Source organism: Nicotiana sylvestris, chromosome 12 (genome assembly GCF_000393655.2).
Source record: "Nicotiana sylvestris chromosome 12, ASM39365v2, whole genome shotgun sequence".
Lineage (NCBI taxonomy): Eukaryota > Viridiplantae > Streptophyta > Magnoliopsida > Solanales > Solanaceae > Nicotiana > Nicotiana sylvestris.
Window position 1 is genome coordinate 1,107,266 of NC_091068.1, and position 20,936 is coordinate 1,128,201.

At 37.9% G+C, this 20,936-nt stretch overlaps 1 protein-coding gene across 1 annotated transcript; it reads right to left on the reverse strand.

The window, feature by feature from the left end:
- Nucleotides 1-3,445: 3,445 nt before the first annotated feature.
- Nucleotides 3,446-4,674, reverse strand: LOC104234505 (uncharacterized). The gene has a single exon (XM_009788077.2). It carries the CDS (start codon nt 4,482-4,484, stop codon nt 3,657-3,659), a length of 828 nt encoding a protein of 275 aa, XP_009786379.1. The 5' UTR covers nt 4,485-4,674; the 3' UTR covers nt 3,446-3,656.
- Nucleotides 4,675-20,936: the final 16,262 nt, after the last annotated feature.

Sequence of the window (20,936 nt, forward strand, 5' to 3'; positions counted from 1 at the left end):
AAAACCTATTAGCTTATCTTGCTTTTTTTTTTTGGTAGAGGAAGATCCACGATATATGTGCGCTGACACACTAGTCACTAGGTATATGTGTTGCACATGTAGCTCGTGTAAATTATCACAAACTTGTATATAAATGTAATAAATAGTTAATTAGTTTTTTTGGGTAGAGGGCGATCCATGATATATATGATCCATGATATATATGCGCTCACACACTAGTTACTAGGTACGTGTGTTGCACGTGTAGCCCGTGTAAATTATCACAAACTTGTATATAAATGTAATAAATAGTTAATTAGTTTTTTTGGGTAGAGGGCGATCCATGATATATATGATCCATGATATATATGCGCTCACACACTAGTTACTAGGTACGTGTGTTGCACGTGTAGCCCGTGTAAATTATCACAAACTTGTATATAAATGTAATAAATAGTTAATTAGTTTTTTTGGGTAGAGGGCGATCCATGATATATATGATCCATGATATATATGCGCTCACACACTAGTTACTAGGTACATGTGTTACACATGTAGCCCGTATAAATTATCACAAATTTGTATATAAATGTAATAAATAGTTAATTAGTTTTTTTTGGGTAGAGGGCGATCCATGATATATATGCGCTCACACACTAGTTACTAGGTACATGTGTTGCACATGTAGCCCGTGTAAATTATCACAAACTTGTATATAAATGTAATAAATAGTTAATTAGTTCTTTTTTGGTAGAGGGTGATCCACGATATATATGCGCTAACACACTAGTTACTAGGTATGTTACTAGGTATGTGCGTTGCATGTGTAAACCGTGCAAGTTAGCACAAACTTGTATATAAATGCAATGAATAATTAATTAGCTCTTTTTGGTGGAGGTCGATCCACGATATATATGCAAGAACACACTGATCACTAGATATGTGCATTACACGTATACCCCGTATAAGTTATCACTAACTTGTTTCTGAATTTAATAAATGGTTAATTAACTCATTTTGGTAGAGGACTATCCACGATATATATGCACGCACACACTCACCAGTAGGTACATGGGTTGCACGTGTAGCCTGTATAAGTTATCATAAACTTGTATCTAAAAGTAATAAATAGCTAATCGTATACATATTCTAGAATTTGTTTGATTGAGCTATAAAATAAAAAAGAAATGTGTACAGAAAAGTTCAAAACTACAATTTTTACCGGAATTGAGCAATTAACAATTCAGTGCAAAAGTATCACCTTTACTTCACTAAAAACTTGGTGAAATGAAAATGATTAGAGTAAATAATTGAAGATAAGCTTGTATATATACTCATAAGGCATCATTTTCTGTATCTCTCAAATCTCTCCTCATTCAAGAACAAATTTTGACACAAATGCAGTTTGCTCTCAAAGACATTTCAAGACTGCTAGAAAAAGGAGTTAATGGATTGGACAGTTAATTATCTAACCTTTTCTGGGCCGGTCTGTTGGACCTTGTAATGGACTTTATCAACAACAATCCGGTAAAATCGTAAAAATAGCACGCTATAGCCAGTTTTCGAACTAGTCATTCAAAAATAGTCAGCATTTACCAAATCAATGAAAAATAGCCACTATTTTGCTGCAACAGAGACCGGTCCAACATAATATACTGGAGTTCGGTGCACCTGTGTATATGCTGGACCGGTGTACTTTGATGGCTCCAGTATAATATACTGGAGACTGGAGCACCGGGTGCTCCAAACTCCAATATATTATGCTGGACCGGTATACTTGCTGGAACTCCAATATATTATGCTGGAGTTCTAGTGTACTTATGCTGGAACTCCATCATATTATGCTGGAGTTCCAACATACTTATCCTGGAACTCCAGTATAATATGCTGGAGTTCAAGTATACTTATGCTGGAACTCCAGCATAATATACTGGCGTATTTTCTGGGTTTTGAACAATGTTTTCGCTCAGATTTATCTTTACATGAAAAGTGGCTAAATTTCGATTATTTTGAAATCGGGCTATTTTTGAACGACCAGTTATAAATCTGGCTATTTTTAAATTTCTCCCGGTAAAATCCCACCAAGTGGGGTCTGGGGAGGATAAGGCGTACTCAGAGTGGTGGGATGAATATGCCATTACTTGTGGTGGCCCTAGCCATGGCATAACCATCCGATTCAGGATTCAATGAATTCGTCAACCTTCTAGTGGTTTTGTTTGCAAAAAGCTCATATAGAACAAAGGAGCGAAAACAAGAAGCAAATCTAATCCTTTTAATAGAACCTAAATCTCCTCATACAAAGTGCCAAATTCGGTGGATAATAAGCCTTGGTGGCCGCCCCTCTACCCTTCTCAACTTACATATCATGCTTTTGTACATGACATGTTTTGCTTTGGTAACATGGTTCAAACATGTGACGTGCGCCTAATCCATAGATCAAAAGTTGCGCTCTTACCACTAGATCAAAACCCTGCGATAGAACCTGAATCCCCTCTTTTGCTCTACTTCATACCAATCACTCCCTTTCCTTCCCAAAGAGCCAACCAGGACATGGCGTTCGATGCATCAACAATGTCATTACCTTCCTACAGAGCATCACAACAACTATTCAACTGACACCGAATTATGTAGCAGAGGATAGCTAGTAAAGAGACAGCAACAGATAGCTAGTAAAGAGACAACAACCGTTATTCTATTTGAATGCCGACTCAAGCTTATGATTACATTTATTAACAACAAAATTCGGAATCTTATTCAAGTATATTAAACAAAATTGTTCTGTATAAGCCAAGACCTGTATTACAATCACATGCCAACATATTGAAGGGGAGTCTTGGAGCACCGATAAAATTGTCTCCGTGTAATCTATAGGTTACAAGTTCAAGCTACGGAAGGAACCACTAATGCTTGCATTAGGGTAAGCTATCTACGTTACACCCCTAGAGGTACGATAGCTAGTAAAGAGACAACAACAAATAGCTAGTAAAGAGACAACGGATATTCTATTTGAAGGTCGACTCAAGCTTATGATTACCTTTATTAACAACAAAATTAGGAATCTTATTCTAGTATGCTTAACAAAATTATTCTCTGTATGCCAAGACCTCAATTATGTACTACAATCACATGACAACATATTGAAAGGAGTTTTAGAGCAATGGTAAAGTTGTCTTATTTATAGGTAACAACCACTAACGTTTGTATTAGAATAAGCTGTCTACATTACACCCCAAGAAGTACGATACTTCCCCAGACCATGTATGAATACAGAATACTTTGTGCACCTTGCTGTCAATCACATACCTCGCTGTCAATCACATGACAACATATTCCAAAACGTATTCATATAATAATAGTAATAATTAGAACACTTCCTACTACATCTCACATGGATGCAAAGTTATTTACAAACAACAAAGGAACAACATCATCCAAAACAAAACAAAAAACACAAGAAATACATATATAACTCATAAAAACATTCTATCATACAACATAAAAGCAAAGTTATTTTACAAAGGCTTCAATCAAAGTAGTTACTAATACTTGTATTAGGCGGTAATGTATATATCATGCAGCATTTTCTCTAACCCTACATAAATACGAGATACGACATTTTCTTTGACGCTGCATAAATACGAGATACTTTATAAACCGGCTATCCTTTCTTTCTACCTTCAATCGAAGTAGTGATGCAAAAACTTGCGAATACTTCTCATGAATCCACCTTTCTTTTTTCCCCTCTTATGCCACTTAGCTTTTTCTTCTTCTTCTTCTTCAGCAGCATCGCGATAATGAAAATGCTTCCTCAATTTCATTCTATCAAAGCTAAATTGGTCTTCACCATAATACTTAGCATCAAGCTTTGATCTTTTGTCATCCTCAATATCATCATCTTTATCAAATCGATGAGCCTGGAATTGATTTTGACGTTTCAATTTCTTTTTACCAAACTTCACGCGATCATCGTCTAGAAACTTCGAGATCTTACCAAGCTTCTCGCGCTTGTCGAGAAACTTCGAGATCTTCTCCTCTTTGTGATCATCGTCTTCGTTATCGTGATGGTAGTGGTGAAAATTGACCCGATCCGATGGAAGTTCACGCACGCCGACACGGTATGCAAACTTATCAAAGTCAATGTTTTTGCCGGAAGAGAGTATTTTGTCATTACCGTAAGGGATCTGACGCCGTGATACCGGATCCCGGTGGTGGAAATGGTGGCGACATAGGCGGAACGGTAGGTTAGATCGGAGCCGGAATTTGACTAAGGTCAACGGCAACGTATGGACGGAGTGAGTCTCTTCGTTATCGGCGTTTTTAGGAAGGCTAAGAATAGGCGCCGAATCCTCGAATTCCTGTAGAGTATTAAGATGTTCGGGGCGGATGACGTCATTTTCTGAAGGGAGTTTGAGGTGCATGACGTCATTTTCCGGTTGACTTACAGGAATACGAGCAAAGGAAAGCGTAAATAAGAGGAAAAGTACGGCGACGGAGATTTTCGCCATGGTTAAAAGGTAAAAAATGTTGGAAAAAAATTGGCTCGGTTTGCTATATATATATATATATATATATAAGGTGGGGCAGTCGGGTAGTTTTGAAGTTTATTTGATTTAATCCTATTATTATATAAATACACCAAATACAATTAATTTAAGAGTTAAAAAGGAAACGTTAATAAAATATTTCAGTGGTTGATATTAAACAATTTAAAACTTTAAAGTGACTCCTTAATCCTTTCCTGACAAATGATTACTTTTATTTTAAATTTCTATTTTAGCTAATAAATTCTGACTTGTTATATATATATATATATATATATATATATATATATATATATATATATATATATATATTGAATTTATAGATAAAGTTTTTAGATTTGAATTAAAATAAAAAAGAAATTATCTTTTTTTTGGTCAAGTTATCATACTTAATTCGGTTAATGATCATATGCAATCATGCTAGGAATTTTTGTTATCTTTTCTGATAAATACTACTGCGCCTGTGAAAAAATAAACTATTCCATATAAATATAAAACTCTTTCACATTTAAAACCCTATAATTATAGTTCTTTAAAACAATATAGCTAGATTTGAATGAATCGAATTTCTTTTAAAATAAATGTAACATATAGGGTACACGTCTATGGTTATCCAGATAACAAAAAAGAGTTTAGAAATCGAATAAAAGTTTTCTTACTTATATAATGAACTAAACCTACATGCCAGAGAAAGAAGCATCACTCAAAAATCAGTCAATATTCAAAAAAATTATTTTTTCCTTTTTGAAAAACGTTTGTTTGAAGAGTCAATTTGTATAGATGGACGTCAAACAAATAACAAAATTTGGCTATACACATTCAACAAGAGGGACATCGGTTTCTAATTGATAGTTTCTATAGCAATTTTCAAGTGTAACAAAAGTATATATATATATATATATATATATATATATATATATATATATATATATTAAAGCAAGAAAGTTACCATATATAATTGTCACGACCCCAAACCGGCCCGGTCGTGATGGCGCCTCTCGTAAAGACAAGGCCAGCCGACACAACACCCATATTAACCCTTTAATCATTAAGAGTCATTTTTAAGCCTTTAATTAAACAATATCTCATAACATAAGTCTGAATGAATAGTGCGGAAATAACATGCAAGCCCGACATCGGGGTGTCACTAGCCATGAGCATCTACCAAGGTCTGAATACTATAAAAAAATAGTCAAAATGTACTAAGTACAGAAATGAAATGAGAGGAAGGAAGCAGTGCTGCAAACGTCGTGCAACCACCTTGCTATCCTTGATGACTCCGCATCTGAGCAACCAATACCCGCTACCGGATTCCGGAATACCTGAATCTGCACACGAGGTGCAGGGAGTAATGTGAGTACTCCAACCCAATAAGTAATAAGAGTAAATAAAGACTGACCAATAGGAAACAATGAATCCACATTTATGTTAAACTCAATAAGTACAACAGGCTTTCAAATCAGAGTACGAGTCAATCGTTTCGTTTAAAATCCAACTTTTGGTAAAAATTATTTAAAATACCTTCCAACGGTTTCGGTAGGGGTTCAATACCATTTTTAATAAAGGAGATGAAAACCATAATCGGCTCCTCGGGCAAAATAGGAGTCATAAATACCTCATAACAAGAAAACCTCAGTAGAAATAACAAAAAGCCAAATAAGTGATTAAGTTCTGAACATCTCATAAACCCCAGCTTAAATGAAAGTTGTTTAAAAATATTTATTCAACGTTTTTGACAGAGGCTCGGTATAAAGATGAGTGAAAGCAGTCAATAAATCAACATATTCGATAGAAACTCATTTAAAGAGGAGTAAAAATCAATAAGTTCATAAACAGGCCTCTTAGGCAAAGCATCACTCAGGTACATGTATATATATCTATCGCCCCTCGGGCTAGCCTCTCAGTCACTCGTGACTCAACTCTTACCAATCAGTACTTACACTCAGCACTCATGCTCAATAGGTACTGTCACACCTCCTTTTTCTGTACCCGCGAGGGTACAAGGGAGTTTTTTCCAATTAAAGGACAATCGAAACGAGATTTGTTTATTTATTTTAGAGTCGCCACTTGGGAGATTTAGGGTGTCACAAGTCACCAATTTTAATCCCGAATCGAGGAAAAGAATGACTCCATATTACAGTCTGCGCACCAGAAATCCGGATAAGGAATTCTGTTAACCCGGGAGAAGGTGTTAGGCATTCCCGAGTTCCGTGGTTCTAGCACGGTCGCTCAACTGTCATATTTGGCTTGATTATCTGATTTAATACAAATATGAACTTATGTGCAAATTTTAACTTTTTACCGCTTTCATAATTATTATTATTATTTTTTACAAGGAATTGCAACGTTGTGAAAATGTATCTCGAACCGCGTTACAATCAATGTACCCGTGGTCGTCGACACACTTTGACTCCGTTGAGATTTGGATTTGGGTCACATCAATGTGCACCCGAGTTTAAGGAAATTAAATTATTAAAGGCGCGCCTAAAGCGACTAGCGTATTTATTTTGGGTAGGACCGTGGAATTTTGCTAAACGGTCCATCCCGAAATCTAAGCAATTTGAAAACAAATATTTACTGAGGGCCCTGCAATTTTGTATTTTTATTTGGCGAGACTCATCTCATTCTTCTTTTTAAAGATAAACCTATAGTGACTACATTTCTTCTATTAAGTTTGTCTCTAAAAATAAAAAAAAATTTCTCAATTAATTACATGCTGAAAAACAAAATAACTTCTTAGTTATTAGTTTACGGCTAATGTGAATGGAAAATTACGATCGAGTTTGTACAAAGAAAAATTGCTTTCATTCTATATTCTATTATTCAATAATACTGGAACATGAGATTGACACACCATAATATCAAAAACAAATTAACTAGTATTTGATTAATTTAAACTAAAATTATTAGATGAAGAAGTTATACATATGCAAGCCCATTACTCATTAATAAATATAAAGGTATCTGAAAATTTAAAAAATTTAAAGTAATTGAAAGTAGCATTTTTGAAAGAAAAAGAAAAGATAGTGGTTTGTTTTTTAAAGAAAAGTTAAATAAAGTGAGATTCTCTTTTAAAAAAATATAAAAAGTGAGATTTTAAATAAGATAAAGTAATTAAAGTTGGAATTTTAAAAATAAAAGTAAATAAAGGTGGGATTTCTTTTTCTAAAAAAATAAAAGCAATTTGTAAGTGGGATTTCTTTTAATTAAAAAAATAATAAAATAATAAAAAACAAATCTGAAAATTTCGAAAATTTTGCTATAAATAGAAGAGAAAATTTAGGAAGAAGGGTGGAAAAAAAGAGAGGAAAAACTAGATAGAGAGAAGAAAAAAAGAGGGGGCGGAGTGAGAAGTATACACCCGATATACATTCTGGATACACTGAATATACAGGGACAGAATTCATTTTGGAGAGTGTAAAAAAGATAGAAACAAATTTTCTGAAATATTGAGAGCGGAAGAACACCATAGAGAGTTCAAATCTAGAAAGAAAAAAATAAAGAGAGATTTCCGCACTATTTGTCTTCTCCATTTTTACTAGTTTTCTCCGTGTTGCTGGGATTTCTGGACTGAGGTGTTGAAGCTACTGTGTTGGGCTTTCTGCTGCTGTATGTTGCTGTGTTACATACTACTTTGCTGATCTTCTTCTTCTTGTACTGTCATTTCCAGGTACACATTTGTACACTCTCAGCTTGAAGCGAAATGAAATATTAATCAGGCTAATGTCATTTCCATTCACATTAGCCGTAAACTAATAACTAATAAGTTATTTTTTTTCAGCATGTAATTAATTGAGAAATTTTCTTTTATTTTTAGAGACAAACTTAATAGAAGAAATGTAGTCACTATAGGTTTATCTTTAAAAATAAGAATGAGATGAGCCTCGCCAAATAAAAATACAAAATTGCGGGGCCCTCAGTAAATATTTGCTTTATATTGCTTAGACTTCGGGATGGACCGTTTAGCAAAATTCCACGGCCCTACCCAAAGTAGATGATACGCTAGTCGCTTTAGGCGCGCCTTTAATAATTTAATTTTCTTAAACTCGGGTGCACATTGATGTGACCCAAATCCAAATCTCAACGGAGTCAAAGTGTGTCGACGACCACGGGTACATTGATTGTAACGCGGTTCGAGATACATTTTCACAACGTTGCAATTCCTTGTAAAAAATAATAATAATAATTATGAAAGCGGTAAAAAGTTAAAATTTGCACATAAGTTCATATTTGTATTAAATCAGATAATCAAGCCAAATATGACAGTTGAGCGACCGTGCTAGAACCACGGAACTCGGGAATGCCTAACACCTTCTCCCGGGTTAACAGAATTCCTTATCCGAATTTCTGGTGCGCAGACTGTAATATGGAGTCATTCTTTTCCTCGATTCGGGATTAAAATTGGTGACTTGGGACACCCTAAATCTCCCAAGTGACGACTCTGAAATAAATAAACAAATCCCGTTTCGATTGTCCTTTAATTGGAAAAAACTCCCTTGTACCCTCGCGGGTACGGAAAAAGGAGGTGTGACAGCTCTGGCGACTCTGCTGGGGAATTTTTCCCAGAACCACTGGTTCTGGGTTAGAAATTCGAGCTTAGATGAATTGTTATATTTGGTTTTATCTGATTTTGTTACATGATACATGCCTAATGTGCTAAATGATGCTTTTACCGCTTTGATATTATTTGAACTGTATATAAACTGTGCCGAAACCCTTCTCTTCTTACCTCCGGGGAGAAGCTCGCTGGTCGAGACTCCCTATTCTGTTAGTGTCATACCTTGAAATAAGAAAGAGGCCGGACAAGTTACAAAGCCGGACGACCCCGCGGGTCCCCGGTACGTAGCCCCCTCCTCGACTCGAGTTTTCCGCTCGGGTACACAGTCTAGAACAAATACCCAGGTTATGAACTTAGAATAACTCAGCTTCATGCCGGATCCCTAGTAGGAACGTTTGTTTGCATCACGTGCATTTGACTTTGGAGGCTCAACACAGGGGTTGGGTCTGTCTAGGACAGGTGCACCAAAAATGAAAATGACTATCCTGATGCATCTTACTTGCTGCTACTTGCGCATTTATTCGATTCGGACTTGTGTGTTGACCGATTTTTGAATATCAGGAATATTGTGAAATTGAAAAAAAAAAGGAAAAAAAAAGAAATAGCGGTTAGGGAATTGATTGTTTATTTTTGAAAAAAAACCCAATACCCAAATACTGTCAAAACTCTGCCGAAATTTTGAGAAAATGAAAAATGTCTTATTAGTCTGTTTTATTAAAAGCAAAAGAAAAATAGAAGAAAAAAAAAGTTGTTGTTCTGTTTGTTTTTCAAAAAAACATATAGAAAAAAAATAGTTTGTCATGAAAATGAAAATGAAAAAGAGTCTTATTTTTAAAATAGATTTTTATTTGTTTATAAAAATTCCAAAAAATAAAAATAAAACGAGTCGTGCGTTGAACGTGGTTTTATTATTTGTTCCAAAATATATATATATATATATATATATATATATATATATATATATATTTTATATATATATATATATATATATATATATATATATAATCCAAAAAGTATTTTTCTTTACTAACCTGTTTGTTTCGCAAATAAAGTTAAGGTGGTTGGTTTGTGGTAAGTCGGACAATGACACCCAGAATCCTTTACTTGCACCTCACGATACACACTCTGCGGGGATCAGGCCTGATAACAGAAGCACTCGAATCCTATTGGGAACTTGTTGACGGAGGTTGATGATATTGAAGCTGGTGGCTAAGATGCTAGTTTTGATAAAGTGGGAGGACGCTCCGTTCCTTGGTTAGAAAGAGAGAAGCTTGTGGTGGTTTATTTTGTTGTCATTTCTGTTGTTCGGATTATTAGGATTGTAATTCAGATATTGTTTTGTGTCAATATCTTTCTGCTTATCTTTCCGTTTTGTCATAGCGGTTTGTTTAAATTTTGTCCAGGTTGTCTAGGATTTTATTCCGGTTTATTTTTTTAACCATTTCACCGGTAGTCCAATGCAAAATCCGGTCTTTGATTATTTCCAGTCATCTCTTTGTCTAGTCCTTTTATCATTTCTGTTCAGTGCCGATTCTAGTGACATGACATGCGCACACAGTTTGGGCCTAACCTTAAAAGTTAATAATAAAACCCTGGAAAGACGATCGGACCATTTAAAGGAAATAAGGACGGTTGAGATTATTCAGAGCTTGAGTCATATGGAATTGGGGCAAGTAAAATATAAAGAAAACCGTTAAAAGCAAGATTCACCAAATTGGCATGATAATGAGAGTGTCGCCCAACGGTGCTTTAGAAATGACAAAGGAAAAATAAAATGTTTAACATAATTGTCAAAGTCCAGCACCATCGGAAGAGACTATAAATCTATGTTCAATTGTGTTGTTTGCACTTGGCATGTTTTGAAGACTGGAATGACGAAGGCATTTTGTTCTGCTACCTAAACACTTTATCCTTCGTTACCCCTTTTGAGCCTTGTTTATTTTCTTTCATACCCCTCATTCGGAATCAGTAGCAACGACTAGAAGATGCGAACATGGAAGATAAAAAAAAGAGAATAGCAAAACAACAAAAAACAAAAAAAAAGCAAGAAAAAAAAAGAGCAAAAGAAAAAAGAAAAGAAAGATAAGAAATGAGTGAAAAGAAAGTCACAAGAAAAAAGAGGAATTGGGAACTACGTTTGACCTGATTTCTCAAAGAGGATACGTAGGCGCTTCACGGCTCGGTCATAGTTTTGAAAAATGAAAAAAAAATCAATTAAAATATCCCCAAGCAAGAAACTGGGGCAAATGTTGCGTTTGTGGTAAATAAATCTAGTTCCGAAGGTTGTAATTAATAACCCAAAATCGATGCATTTTTGAGCCTTTAATACCCTTTCTTTCTAACCCTATCCAAAACCCACATTACGGTCCAAAGAAAGACCTTCTGATCAGTCTTCAAAAGATGCCAAGTCAGACAAATGAAGAGTCTCACCGACGAACACAACATTCTGTTCCACAGCAGAAATGACTCTAATCTCCAACAGAAAGAGTCATACCGACAACACTCCAAATCCCCAGCTGGAGAGTGATACAAATGAGAGAGTCTTATCGGTGAAAATCTTCACGGACACCATAAGGCGATGAAAGCTGAGAGAAAAACCAAAATGAGAGAGACTTGATAGTGAAAACCCTTTTGGGCACTACAAGTCGAATAAGATTGAGAATCATATGGGGAATTGCCAATTGAAGATCTTGAAAGATGATTGGTGGTAGAGGATAGGCCACATGCGCATGTCATGACCATTAGAGTCGGTATCTACAATTGATAGGTTTTTATTTATAGTTTCTTTTGTTAAAGAGTCATTTTTTCCTTTGTCTTTTTATTCTGTTCCCTTTTATCTTTTTCCTTTTATAGAAAAATCCCCAATAGAGTCTATTTGGTCAGAACAAGTGTGAATTGACTTCAAAATATGCCATCAACTTTCCAATCATGCAAGATGAGATCTGACTAGTACATCCAAGTGGTATAGTCAGCAAGGAACAAGCGCAAGGCCAGTGTCAAAAATATATATCCCCAGCAAAAGGCCCGTGAACAAAGCAAGGAAAGCAGTGAGCAGGATTCGGGAAATTCATACTAGACTAAAAGGTCGGGGAAATGCCAGTTTCCGAGCTTTGCCACAAAAAAAGAGGGATATCCCCAGCAGGAAGGGATTATCCCCAACAAATAATATCATCCCCAACAAGTTGTTGAACGCAGAGCAAGGAAGGAGAAAGGGAAAAGCCATCCCAGTAGGAGTATCACAACCAACCACCGCGTTTTAAACTAACAAATTTTGTTTGATTTGAAACAGGTAAATGAAATGGCATTGATGCCAGAAATGCATGCACAAGGGATATTATCAAACTGGGGTAGAAAATTTTCCTTCCATTTAGAAAATTTTCTGGAAGTCAGGTACCCATTCGGGGAAGGATAAAGATAACACCAATCTCAAGGGAAATGGTCTTAGAACCAATGTTGCCCCCAACATAATAAGTTTCAATAGAGGAAGTCGTTCCCCAGCAGACAGAACAAAGGGATGAAACTTGAGCTCAGAAAAAGCAGAAGGCCAGTATCATTCCCAACAGCCTTCCGAAGAGTGAAACACTAGTTCTGAAGGAATTAGAATCCCCCAGCAGTGTTATCCTCGACAGCGTTATCCCCAGTGGATAACATTTTATCCCCCCAACAGGTAAGTAAATAATTCCCCAACATTGTTATCCCTAGCAGTTTCGAGGAGTCCAACACAAGTTTGGTGAAAATCGGTATCCTCAGCGGTTCTTTTCGGGGAAAGGCAAAACGAGTCTTAAGGGAGTTAGTCTTCGAAGGAAGAAGCTAAAAAAAAAAAAAAGAAAGAAAGAAAAAAAAGGGAAGTAGTTTGCAGGGGAATGAAACATCCTACTCAAAAGGAAGTAGTTCTAGAAGAAGTAAGATAACATATTTACTCAGCAGAGTTATCTTCAGCAGTGTTATCCCCAGCGGATCATCGAGATGTAGAAGCATCCTCGACAGATTTTCGACCAAATTTCAAGGGGGTCGGACAACCCATAATGGGGAAGGAAGAATGGGAAAATTCATCCCCAGCAAAATAATTCCCAGCAAGTTTTCGAGGGAAGACATTTTCAAGTTTTAAGGATATTTCGGGTTCATCCTCCCTCGTATAGGATATGTCGGATTCATCCGCCCTCGAATAGGATATGTTGGGTTCATCCGCCCTCGAATAGGATATTTCGGGTTCATCCGCCCTCGAATAGGATATGTCGGGTTCATCCGCCCTCGAACAGGATATGTCGGGTTCATCCGCCCTCGAACAGGATATGTCGGGTTCATCCGCCCTCGAACAGGATATGTCGGGTTCATCCGCCCTCGAACAGGATATGTCGGGTTCATCCGCCCTCGAACAGGATATGTCGGGTTCATCCGCCCTCGAACAGGATATGTCGGGTTCATCCGCCCTCGAACAGGATATGTCGGGTTCATCCGCCCTCGAACAGGATATGTCGGGTTCATCCGCCCTCGAACAGGATATGTCGGGTTCATCCGCCCTCGAATAGGATATGTCGGGTTCATCCGCCCTCGAATAGGATATGTCGGGTTCATCCGCCCTTGAATAGGATATGTCGGGTTCATCCGCCCTCGAATAGGATATGTCGGGTTCATCCGCCCTCAAATAGGATATGTCGGGTTCATCCGCCCTCGAACAGGATATGTCAGGTTCATCAGCCCTCGAACAGGATATGTCGGGTTCATCCGCCCTCAAACAGGATATGTTGGGTTCATCCGCCCTCGAACAGGATATGTCGGGTTCATCCGCCCTCGAACAAGATATGTCGGGTTCATCCGCCCTCGAACAGGATATGTCGGGTTCATCCGCCCTCGAATAGGATATGTCGGGTTCATCCGCCCTCGAATAGGATATGTCGGGTTCATCCGCCCTCGAATAGGATATGTCGGGTTCATCCGCCCTCAAACAGGATATGTCGGGTTCATCCGCCCTCGAACAGGATATGTCGGGTTCATCCGCCCTCGAACAGGATATGTCGGGTTCATCCGCCCTCGAACAGGATATGTCTGGTTCATCCGCCCTCGAACAGGATATGTCTGGTTCATCCGCCCTCGAATAGGATATGTCGGGTTCATCCGCCCTCGAATAGGATATGTCGGGTTCATCCGCCCTCGAATAGGATATTTCGGGTTCATCCGCCCTCGAATAGGATATGTCGGGTTCATCCGCCCTCGAACAGGATATGTCGGGTTCATCCGCCCTCGAACAGGATATGTCGGGTTCATCCGCCCTCGAACAGGATATGTCGGGTTCATCCGCCCTCGAACAGGATATGTCGGGTTCATCCGCCCTCGAATAGGATATGTCGGGTTCATCCGCCCTCGAATAGGATATGTCGGGTTCATCCGCCCTCGAATAGGATATGTCGGGTTCATCCGCCCTCGAATAGGATATGTCGGGTTCATCCGCCCTCGAACAGGATATGTCGGGTTCATCCGCCCTCGAACAGGATATGTCGGGTTCATCCGCCCTCGAACAGGATATGTCGGGTTCATCTGCCCTCGAACAGGATATGTCGGGTTCATCCGCCCTCGAACAGGATATGTCGGGTTCATCCGCCCTCGAACAGGATATATCGGGTTCATCCGCCCTCGAGTAGGATATGTCGGGTTCATCCGCCCTCAAATAGGATACGTTGGGTTCATCCGCCCTCGAATTGTATACGTTGGGTTCATACGCCCTCAAATAGGATACGTTGGGTTCATCCGCCCTCAAATAGGATTTTATTCTCAAAGTTGTGGTTGAAAACAGGCGCCCACCTGAATAACGAGAGGAATACTTTTTTGTCTGTCTATTTCATATTTTAAGCGCCCACCTGTATAACAAGGGAATACATTCCACTCCTTTACCAATAGGAGACGCACTTCCTAGGTCTAGTTTTGCCAATAGGAGACGCACTTCCTAAGTTTTGCCAATAGGAGACGCACTTCCTAAGTTTTACCCATAGGAGACGCATTTCCTAAGTTTATTTTACCCATAGGAGATGCACTTCCTAAGTTAAAGATTTCATTAATAGGAGACGCACTTCCTAAGTTTAGTTTTACCGATAGGAGAAGCACTTCCTAAGTTCATTTTACCCATAGGAGATGCATTTCCTCCTAAGTTTACTTTTACCCATGGGAGACGCATTTCCTCCTAAGTTTACTTTTACCCATAGGAGAGACATTTTCTCCTAAGTTGTTGTTGAAATCAGGAGTCCGCCTGAAGAGAAGAAAGGCGTTTTATTTTTAAAAATTGTTGAAATCTCGTCAACCTAAAGAAAGGAATGACATTTTATTTTCAAAGTTGTTGAAATCAGGAGCCCGCCTGAAGAGATGAATGGCGTTTGTTTTAAAAGTTGTTGAAATCTCGCCAACCTAAAGAAAGGAATGACATTTTATTTTCAAAGTTGTTGAAATCAGGAGCCCGCCTGAAGAGAGGAATGGCGTTTGTTTTAAAAGTTGTTGAAATCAGGATCCCGCCCGAAGAGAGGAATGGCGTTTATTTTTAAAGTTGTTTAAATCTCGCCAACCTAAAGAAAGGAATGGCATTTTATTTTAAAAGTTGTTGAAATCTCGCCAAGAAAGGAATGGCATTTATTTTCAAAGTTGTTGAAATCAGGAGCCCGCCTGAAGAGAGGAATGGCGTTTACATTTCAAGAGTTGAAGTTGGGAGCCCGCCCATATAACAGAGGCATACTTTTCAGTCTTTACATTTCTGTTCTAGGTCGCCCACCAGTAAAATGCGGGAATACATTCATGTTCTAGGTCGCCCACCAGTATAATGCGGGAATACTTTCTGTTCTAGGACGCCCACCAGTAAAATGCGGGAATACATTCATGTTCTAGGTCGCCCACCAGTATAATGCGGGAATACTTTCTGTTCTAGGTCGCCCACCAGTAAAATGCGGGAATACATTCATGTTCTAGGTCGCCCACCAGTAAAATGCGGGAATACTTTCTGTTCTAGGTCGCCCACCAGTAAAATGCGGGAATACATTCATGTTCTAGGTCGCCCACCAGTAAAATGCGGGAATACTTTCTGTTCTAGGTCGCCCACCAGTAAAATGCGGGAATACTTTCTGTTCTAGGTCGCCCACCAGTAAAATGCGGGAATACTTTCTGTTCTAGGTCGCCCACCAGTAAAATGCGGGAATACTTTCTGTTCTAGGTCGCCCACCAGTAAAATGCGGGAATACTTTCTGTTCTAGGTCGCCCACCAGTAAAATGCGGGAATACTTTCTGTTCTAGGTCGCCCACCAGTAAAATGCGGGAATATTTTCATGTTCTAGGTCGCCCACCAGTATAATGCGGGAATACATTTCATGTTCTAGGTCGCCCACCAGCATAATGCGGGAATACATTTCTGTTCTAGGTCGCCCACCAGTATAATGCGGGAATACATTTCATGTTCTAGGTCGCCCACCAGTATAATGCGGGAATACATTCATGTTCTAGGTCGCCCACCAGTATAATGCGGGAATACCTTTCATGTTCTAGGTCACCCACCAGTATAATGCGGGAATACATTTCTGTTCTAGGTCGCCCACCAGTATAATGCGGGAATACATTCATCTTCTAGGTCACCCACCAGTATAATGCGGGAATACATTTCATGTTCTAGGTCGCCCACTAGTATAATGCGGGAATACATTCATGTTCTAGGTCGCCCACCAGTATAATGCGAGAATACATTTCATGTTCTAGGTCGCCCACCAGTATAACGCGGGAATACATTTCTGTTCTAGGTCGCTCACCAGTATAATGCGGGAATACATTCATGTTCTAGGTCACCCACCAGTATAATGCGGGAATACATTTCTGTTCTAGGTCTCCCACCAGTATAATGCGGGAATACATTTCATGTTCTAGGTCGCCCACCAATATAATGCGGGAATACATTTCTATTCTAGGTCGCCCACCAGTATAATGCGGGAATACATTTTTGTTCTAGGTCGCCCACTAGTATAATGCGGGAACACATTTCTGTCTTTTCATTTCTGTTCTAGGTCGCCCACCAGTATAATGCGGGAATACATTCATGTTCTAGGTCGCCCACCAGTATAATGCGGGCATACATTTCATATTTTTGCATTCAGGCACCCACCTGTATAACGAGAGGAATACTTTTGAGTCTTATACTGCAGATCTTGAAATCAGTAACCCACTGGAAGGTAGAAGGTTACAACAGGAATCCCCAGCAGGAAACAATAAAAATCCCCAGCACCGGAAAGCAGAAGGTTGCAACAAGAGGTCCCAGCACAAGTTCAAGCGCATGAGTCAAAAGGAAGAAAAGACGCGTCTTGAAAGAAGCGGCATGTGAACATTAAATTATGCCCAGCATAACAGATCTGATGAAGAGAGCCGTATCCCCAGAGGAACCGCCAAAAAGCTTAATGAAGGAAGCCATGTCCCCAGCGGACCGAACAAAATGATGAAAACTGGTATTCAGAAAAGCAAAGGGCCAGTGTCATCCCCAAATTCACGAAAGAAAAGCACCGGAGGAAACACAAGCCGACAAGAAAGCAAGGCAACAAGAACAAGTTGCGAACTTATTTTTTTAATTAAAAGAAATCCCACTTACAAATTGCTTTTATTTTTTTAGAAAAAGAAATCCCACCTTTATTTACTTTTATTTTTAAAATTACAACTTTAATTACTTTATATTATTTAAAATCCCACTTTTTATTTTTTTTAAAAGAGAATCTCACTTTATTTAACTTTTCTTTAAAAAACAAACCACTATCTTTTCTTTTTCTTTCAAAAATGCTACTTTCAATTACTTTAAATTTTTTAAATTTTCAGATACCTATATATTTATTTTTTAATTCCAACCTTCTTTTACTTTTAAATTTTTTAAAAATTTCCAAAAACTTTTTATTTTTTAAATTTTTCTACATTCTTTTACTTTTTTTTTAAAAAAGAAGAAGAGAATTTCACCTATTTTTACTTTTATATTTTTTTTATTCAATACTTCCCTTTTCTTATTTTTTTTAAATCATTCCCGAAATTATTATATATATATATATATATTTATTTTTTTAAAAAAAATAAAAATAAAAATAAAATAAAATATTTTCGGATTTTTTTTATATATAAAAAAAACAAAAAATAAAACTATTAATAGTGATAATTCACCTTTTATTTTTTATTTTTTTGGTTTTGTTTTGTGTTGGACAAAAATGAAGATGGGGTGTTGGGTTAATGGAGCGGACCGGGTCGACCCGGTTTGAAACGGACCGGGTCATGGGGAAAGTTGGGCAATTATTTGGGCCTGTGGTTTGAAATTGAAGAAGTGGCCCAATCCGATTTTTCTTTGTATTTTTGTTCTCTTTTCTTCTTTTATTTTTCTAAAACTAAATTATAAAAGTACTTAAATTATTATTAAGAACTAAATTAAGTTATAAAAGCGCAAATTAACTTCCAATAATAATTAACGCACAATTAAGTAATAATTAAGCATAAAATTGTTCATTTGGACATTAAATGCTAAAAATGCAAAAGATGCCTATTTTTGTAATTTTTAATTTTTGTAAACAAATTTAATTACTAACAATTGTAGAATTAAATCCTACATGCAAAATGCGACATATTTTGTATTTTTTATTAATTTAACAAATAAACATGCATAGACAAACATACAAATAGTTACACAAAATATCACAAAATATCACAAAAATTGCACACCAAGAAAAATTATTTTATTTTTGAATTTTTTGGGAGTAATTCTCATATAGGGCAAAAATCACGTGCTTACAGGTACCATATAGTAACTGATGTGGTGCACAACCCGATCCATATATCGTTGCGGCGTGCAGCCCGATCCATATATCTCGTCGACGGTGCTCACTGGGGGTGTGCAGACTCCGGAGGGGCTTCTACAGCCCAAGCGCTATATCGCTGCGGCGTGCAGTTTAATACCCATTTTCAGGAGCGGGAACCTTGAATTGAAAACCCTTTCTTCTGCCCTCGCCACTTCTTTCGCTGATCCTATCCACCTCCTTTGCGAAATACCAGAAAAAGAGATGAATTAGTATATATATATATATATATATATATATATATATATATATATATATATATATATATCTATTGCTGCGGCGTGCAGCCCGATCCATAGAAATATAATCCTCACAACCAGGCCCTCGGCCTCTCTCAGTCATTAACCTCACAATCAGACTCTCAGTCTATGTCAGTCATCAACCTCACAATCATACCCTCGGTCTATCTCAGTCATCAACTCACGATCACTTGGACTATCAGTAAAACAGGGAACCCCGCCCAAACAGTTTTCACATTTTTTAAGAAATGTAGTGATAAAACAAGATTTAAACAATAATTAGGTAAAAACATGACTGAGCATATGTTTTCAAAACAAATAGAGTGAGGAAAACAAATAGTAAAAATGCCCTTAAGGGTCTCAACAGGTCGGCATAAGGCCCTAAACATGGCATACAACCCGAAATATAATATCAATCTCTAGAACATGGAATATCATAAGGTTTCAAATCAAATACACGACTTAACAATAGTATGGGACGGACCAAGTCACAATCCCCAACGGTTCACAACTCCACGCTCGTCATCTAGCGTGTGCGTCACCTCAAAATAACACAATAATGTATAATCCGGAGTTTCAAACCCTCAGGACAGTATTTACAATCATTACTTACCTTGATCCGGTTCAAACTCTGGCCCATGACTCCTTTGCTCCTCAAATCGGCCTCCACGCGCATCGAATCTATACAAATCAGAACAAGAACATCAAAATATGCTAAAGAAACAAAGCCTAAGCAAAAACGATCAATAAAGGGCACAAATCCCAAAATTAGCAAAACTCGGGCCCCGGTCCCACTTCTCGAAACTCAGAAACTTTTACATCAATAGATTCCTCATCTACCCACGAGTCCATGCATATCAAGAATACCAAAATCGGAGTTCAAATGACCCCTCAAATTGTCAATTTAAGGCCTCTTAAACTCAAGCCTTAATCCTCTGTTTTTAGCCATTTAATTCCTTTAATTTCAGTCTTAATCCATGAAATACTACCATAGAAATGTGTTTTTAGGTCCAAAAATTCTTACCTTAACGAAGTCTCTTGATTTCTCTCTTCAAAATCGCCCAAAAAGCTCCAAGGTCGAAGTCAACAATGGTAGAATAACTCAAACTCGCGAAATGAAATAACATATATGGTCTGCCCAGGACTTTCCGCATCTGCGGTCAAAGATCCACTTCTGGAGTACCGCATTTGCGGTCTAAACCTCAGCTTCTGTGTAATTCACTTACTCAGCCCACACCGCTTCTGCGGCAAAACTTCCGCATCTGCGACATCGCCGATGCGGTCACCATACCGCTTCTGAGGTCGCCGCACATCTGACCTTTTTCGCTTCTGCGATAAACCACCCGCATCTGCGGCGCCGCATGTGCGTATCCAATCCGCAGTTGCAAAAATATCAGAAGCAGCAATATCAGCTGTTGCAATAAAATTCCAACCTCTCCGATAACCATCCGAAATTACCCCGAGGCCCCCGGGACCTCAACCAAAAGCACAAACATATCCTAATACCTTATTCGAACTTGTTCCAATCATCAAAACACTTCAAATCACATCAAATCAACCAACACACCTCGGATTCAAGCCTAAGTTTCTAAAAATTTCCGAAATACGCTTTTGATCAAAAACCCAACCAAACTACATACGAATGGCCTAAAATTTTGCGCACACACACACCCCTAATGACATAACGGAACTACTGCAACTTCCAGAATTTCATTCCGATCTCTATATCAAAATCTTATCTATTAACCAGGAAAACGCCAAAATCTCAATTTCACCAATT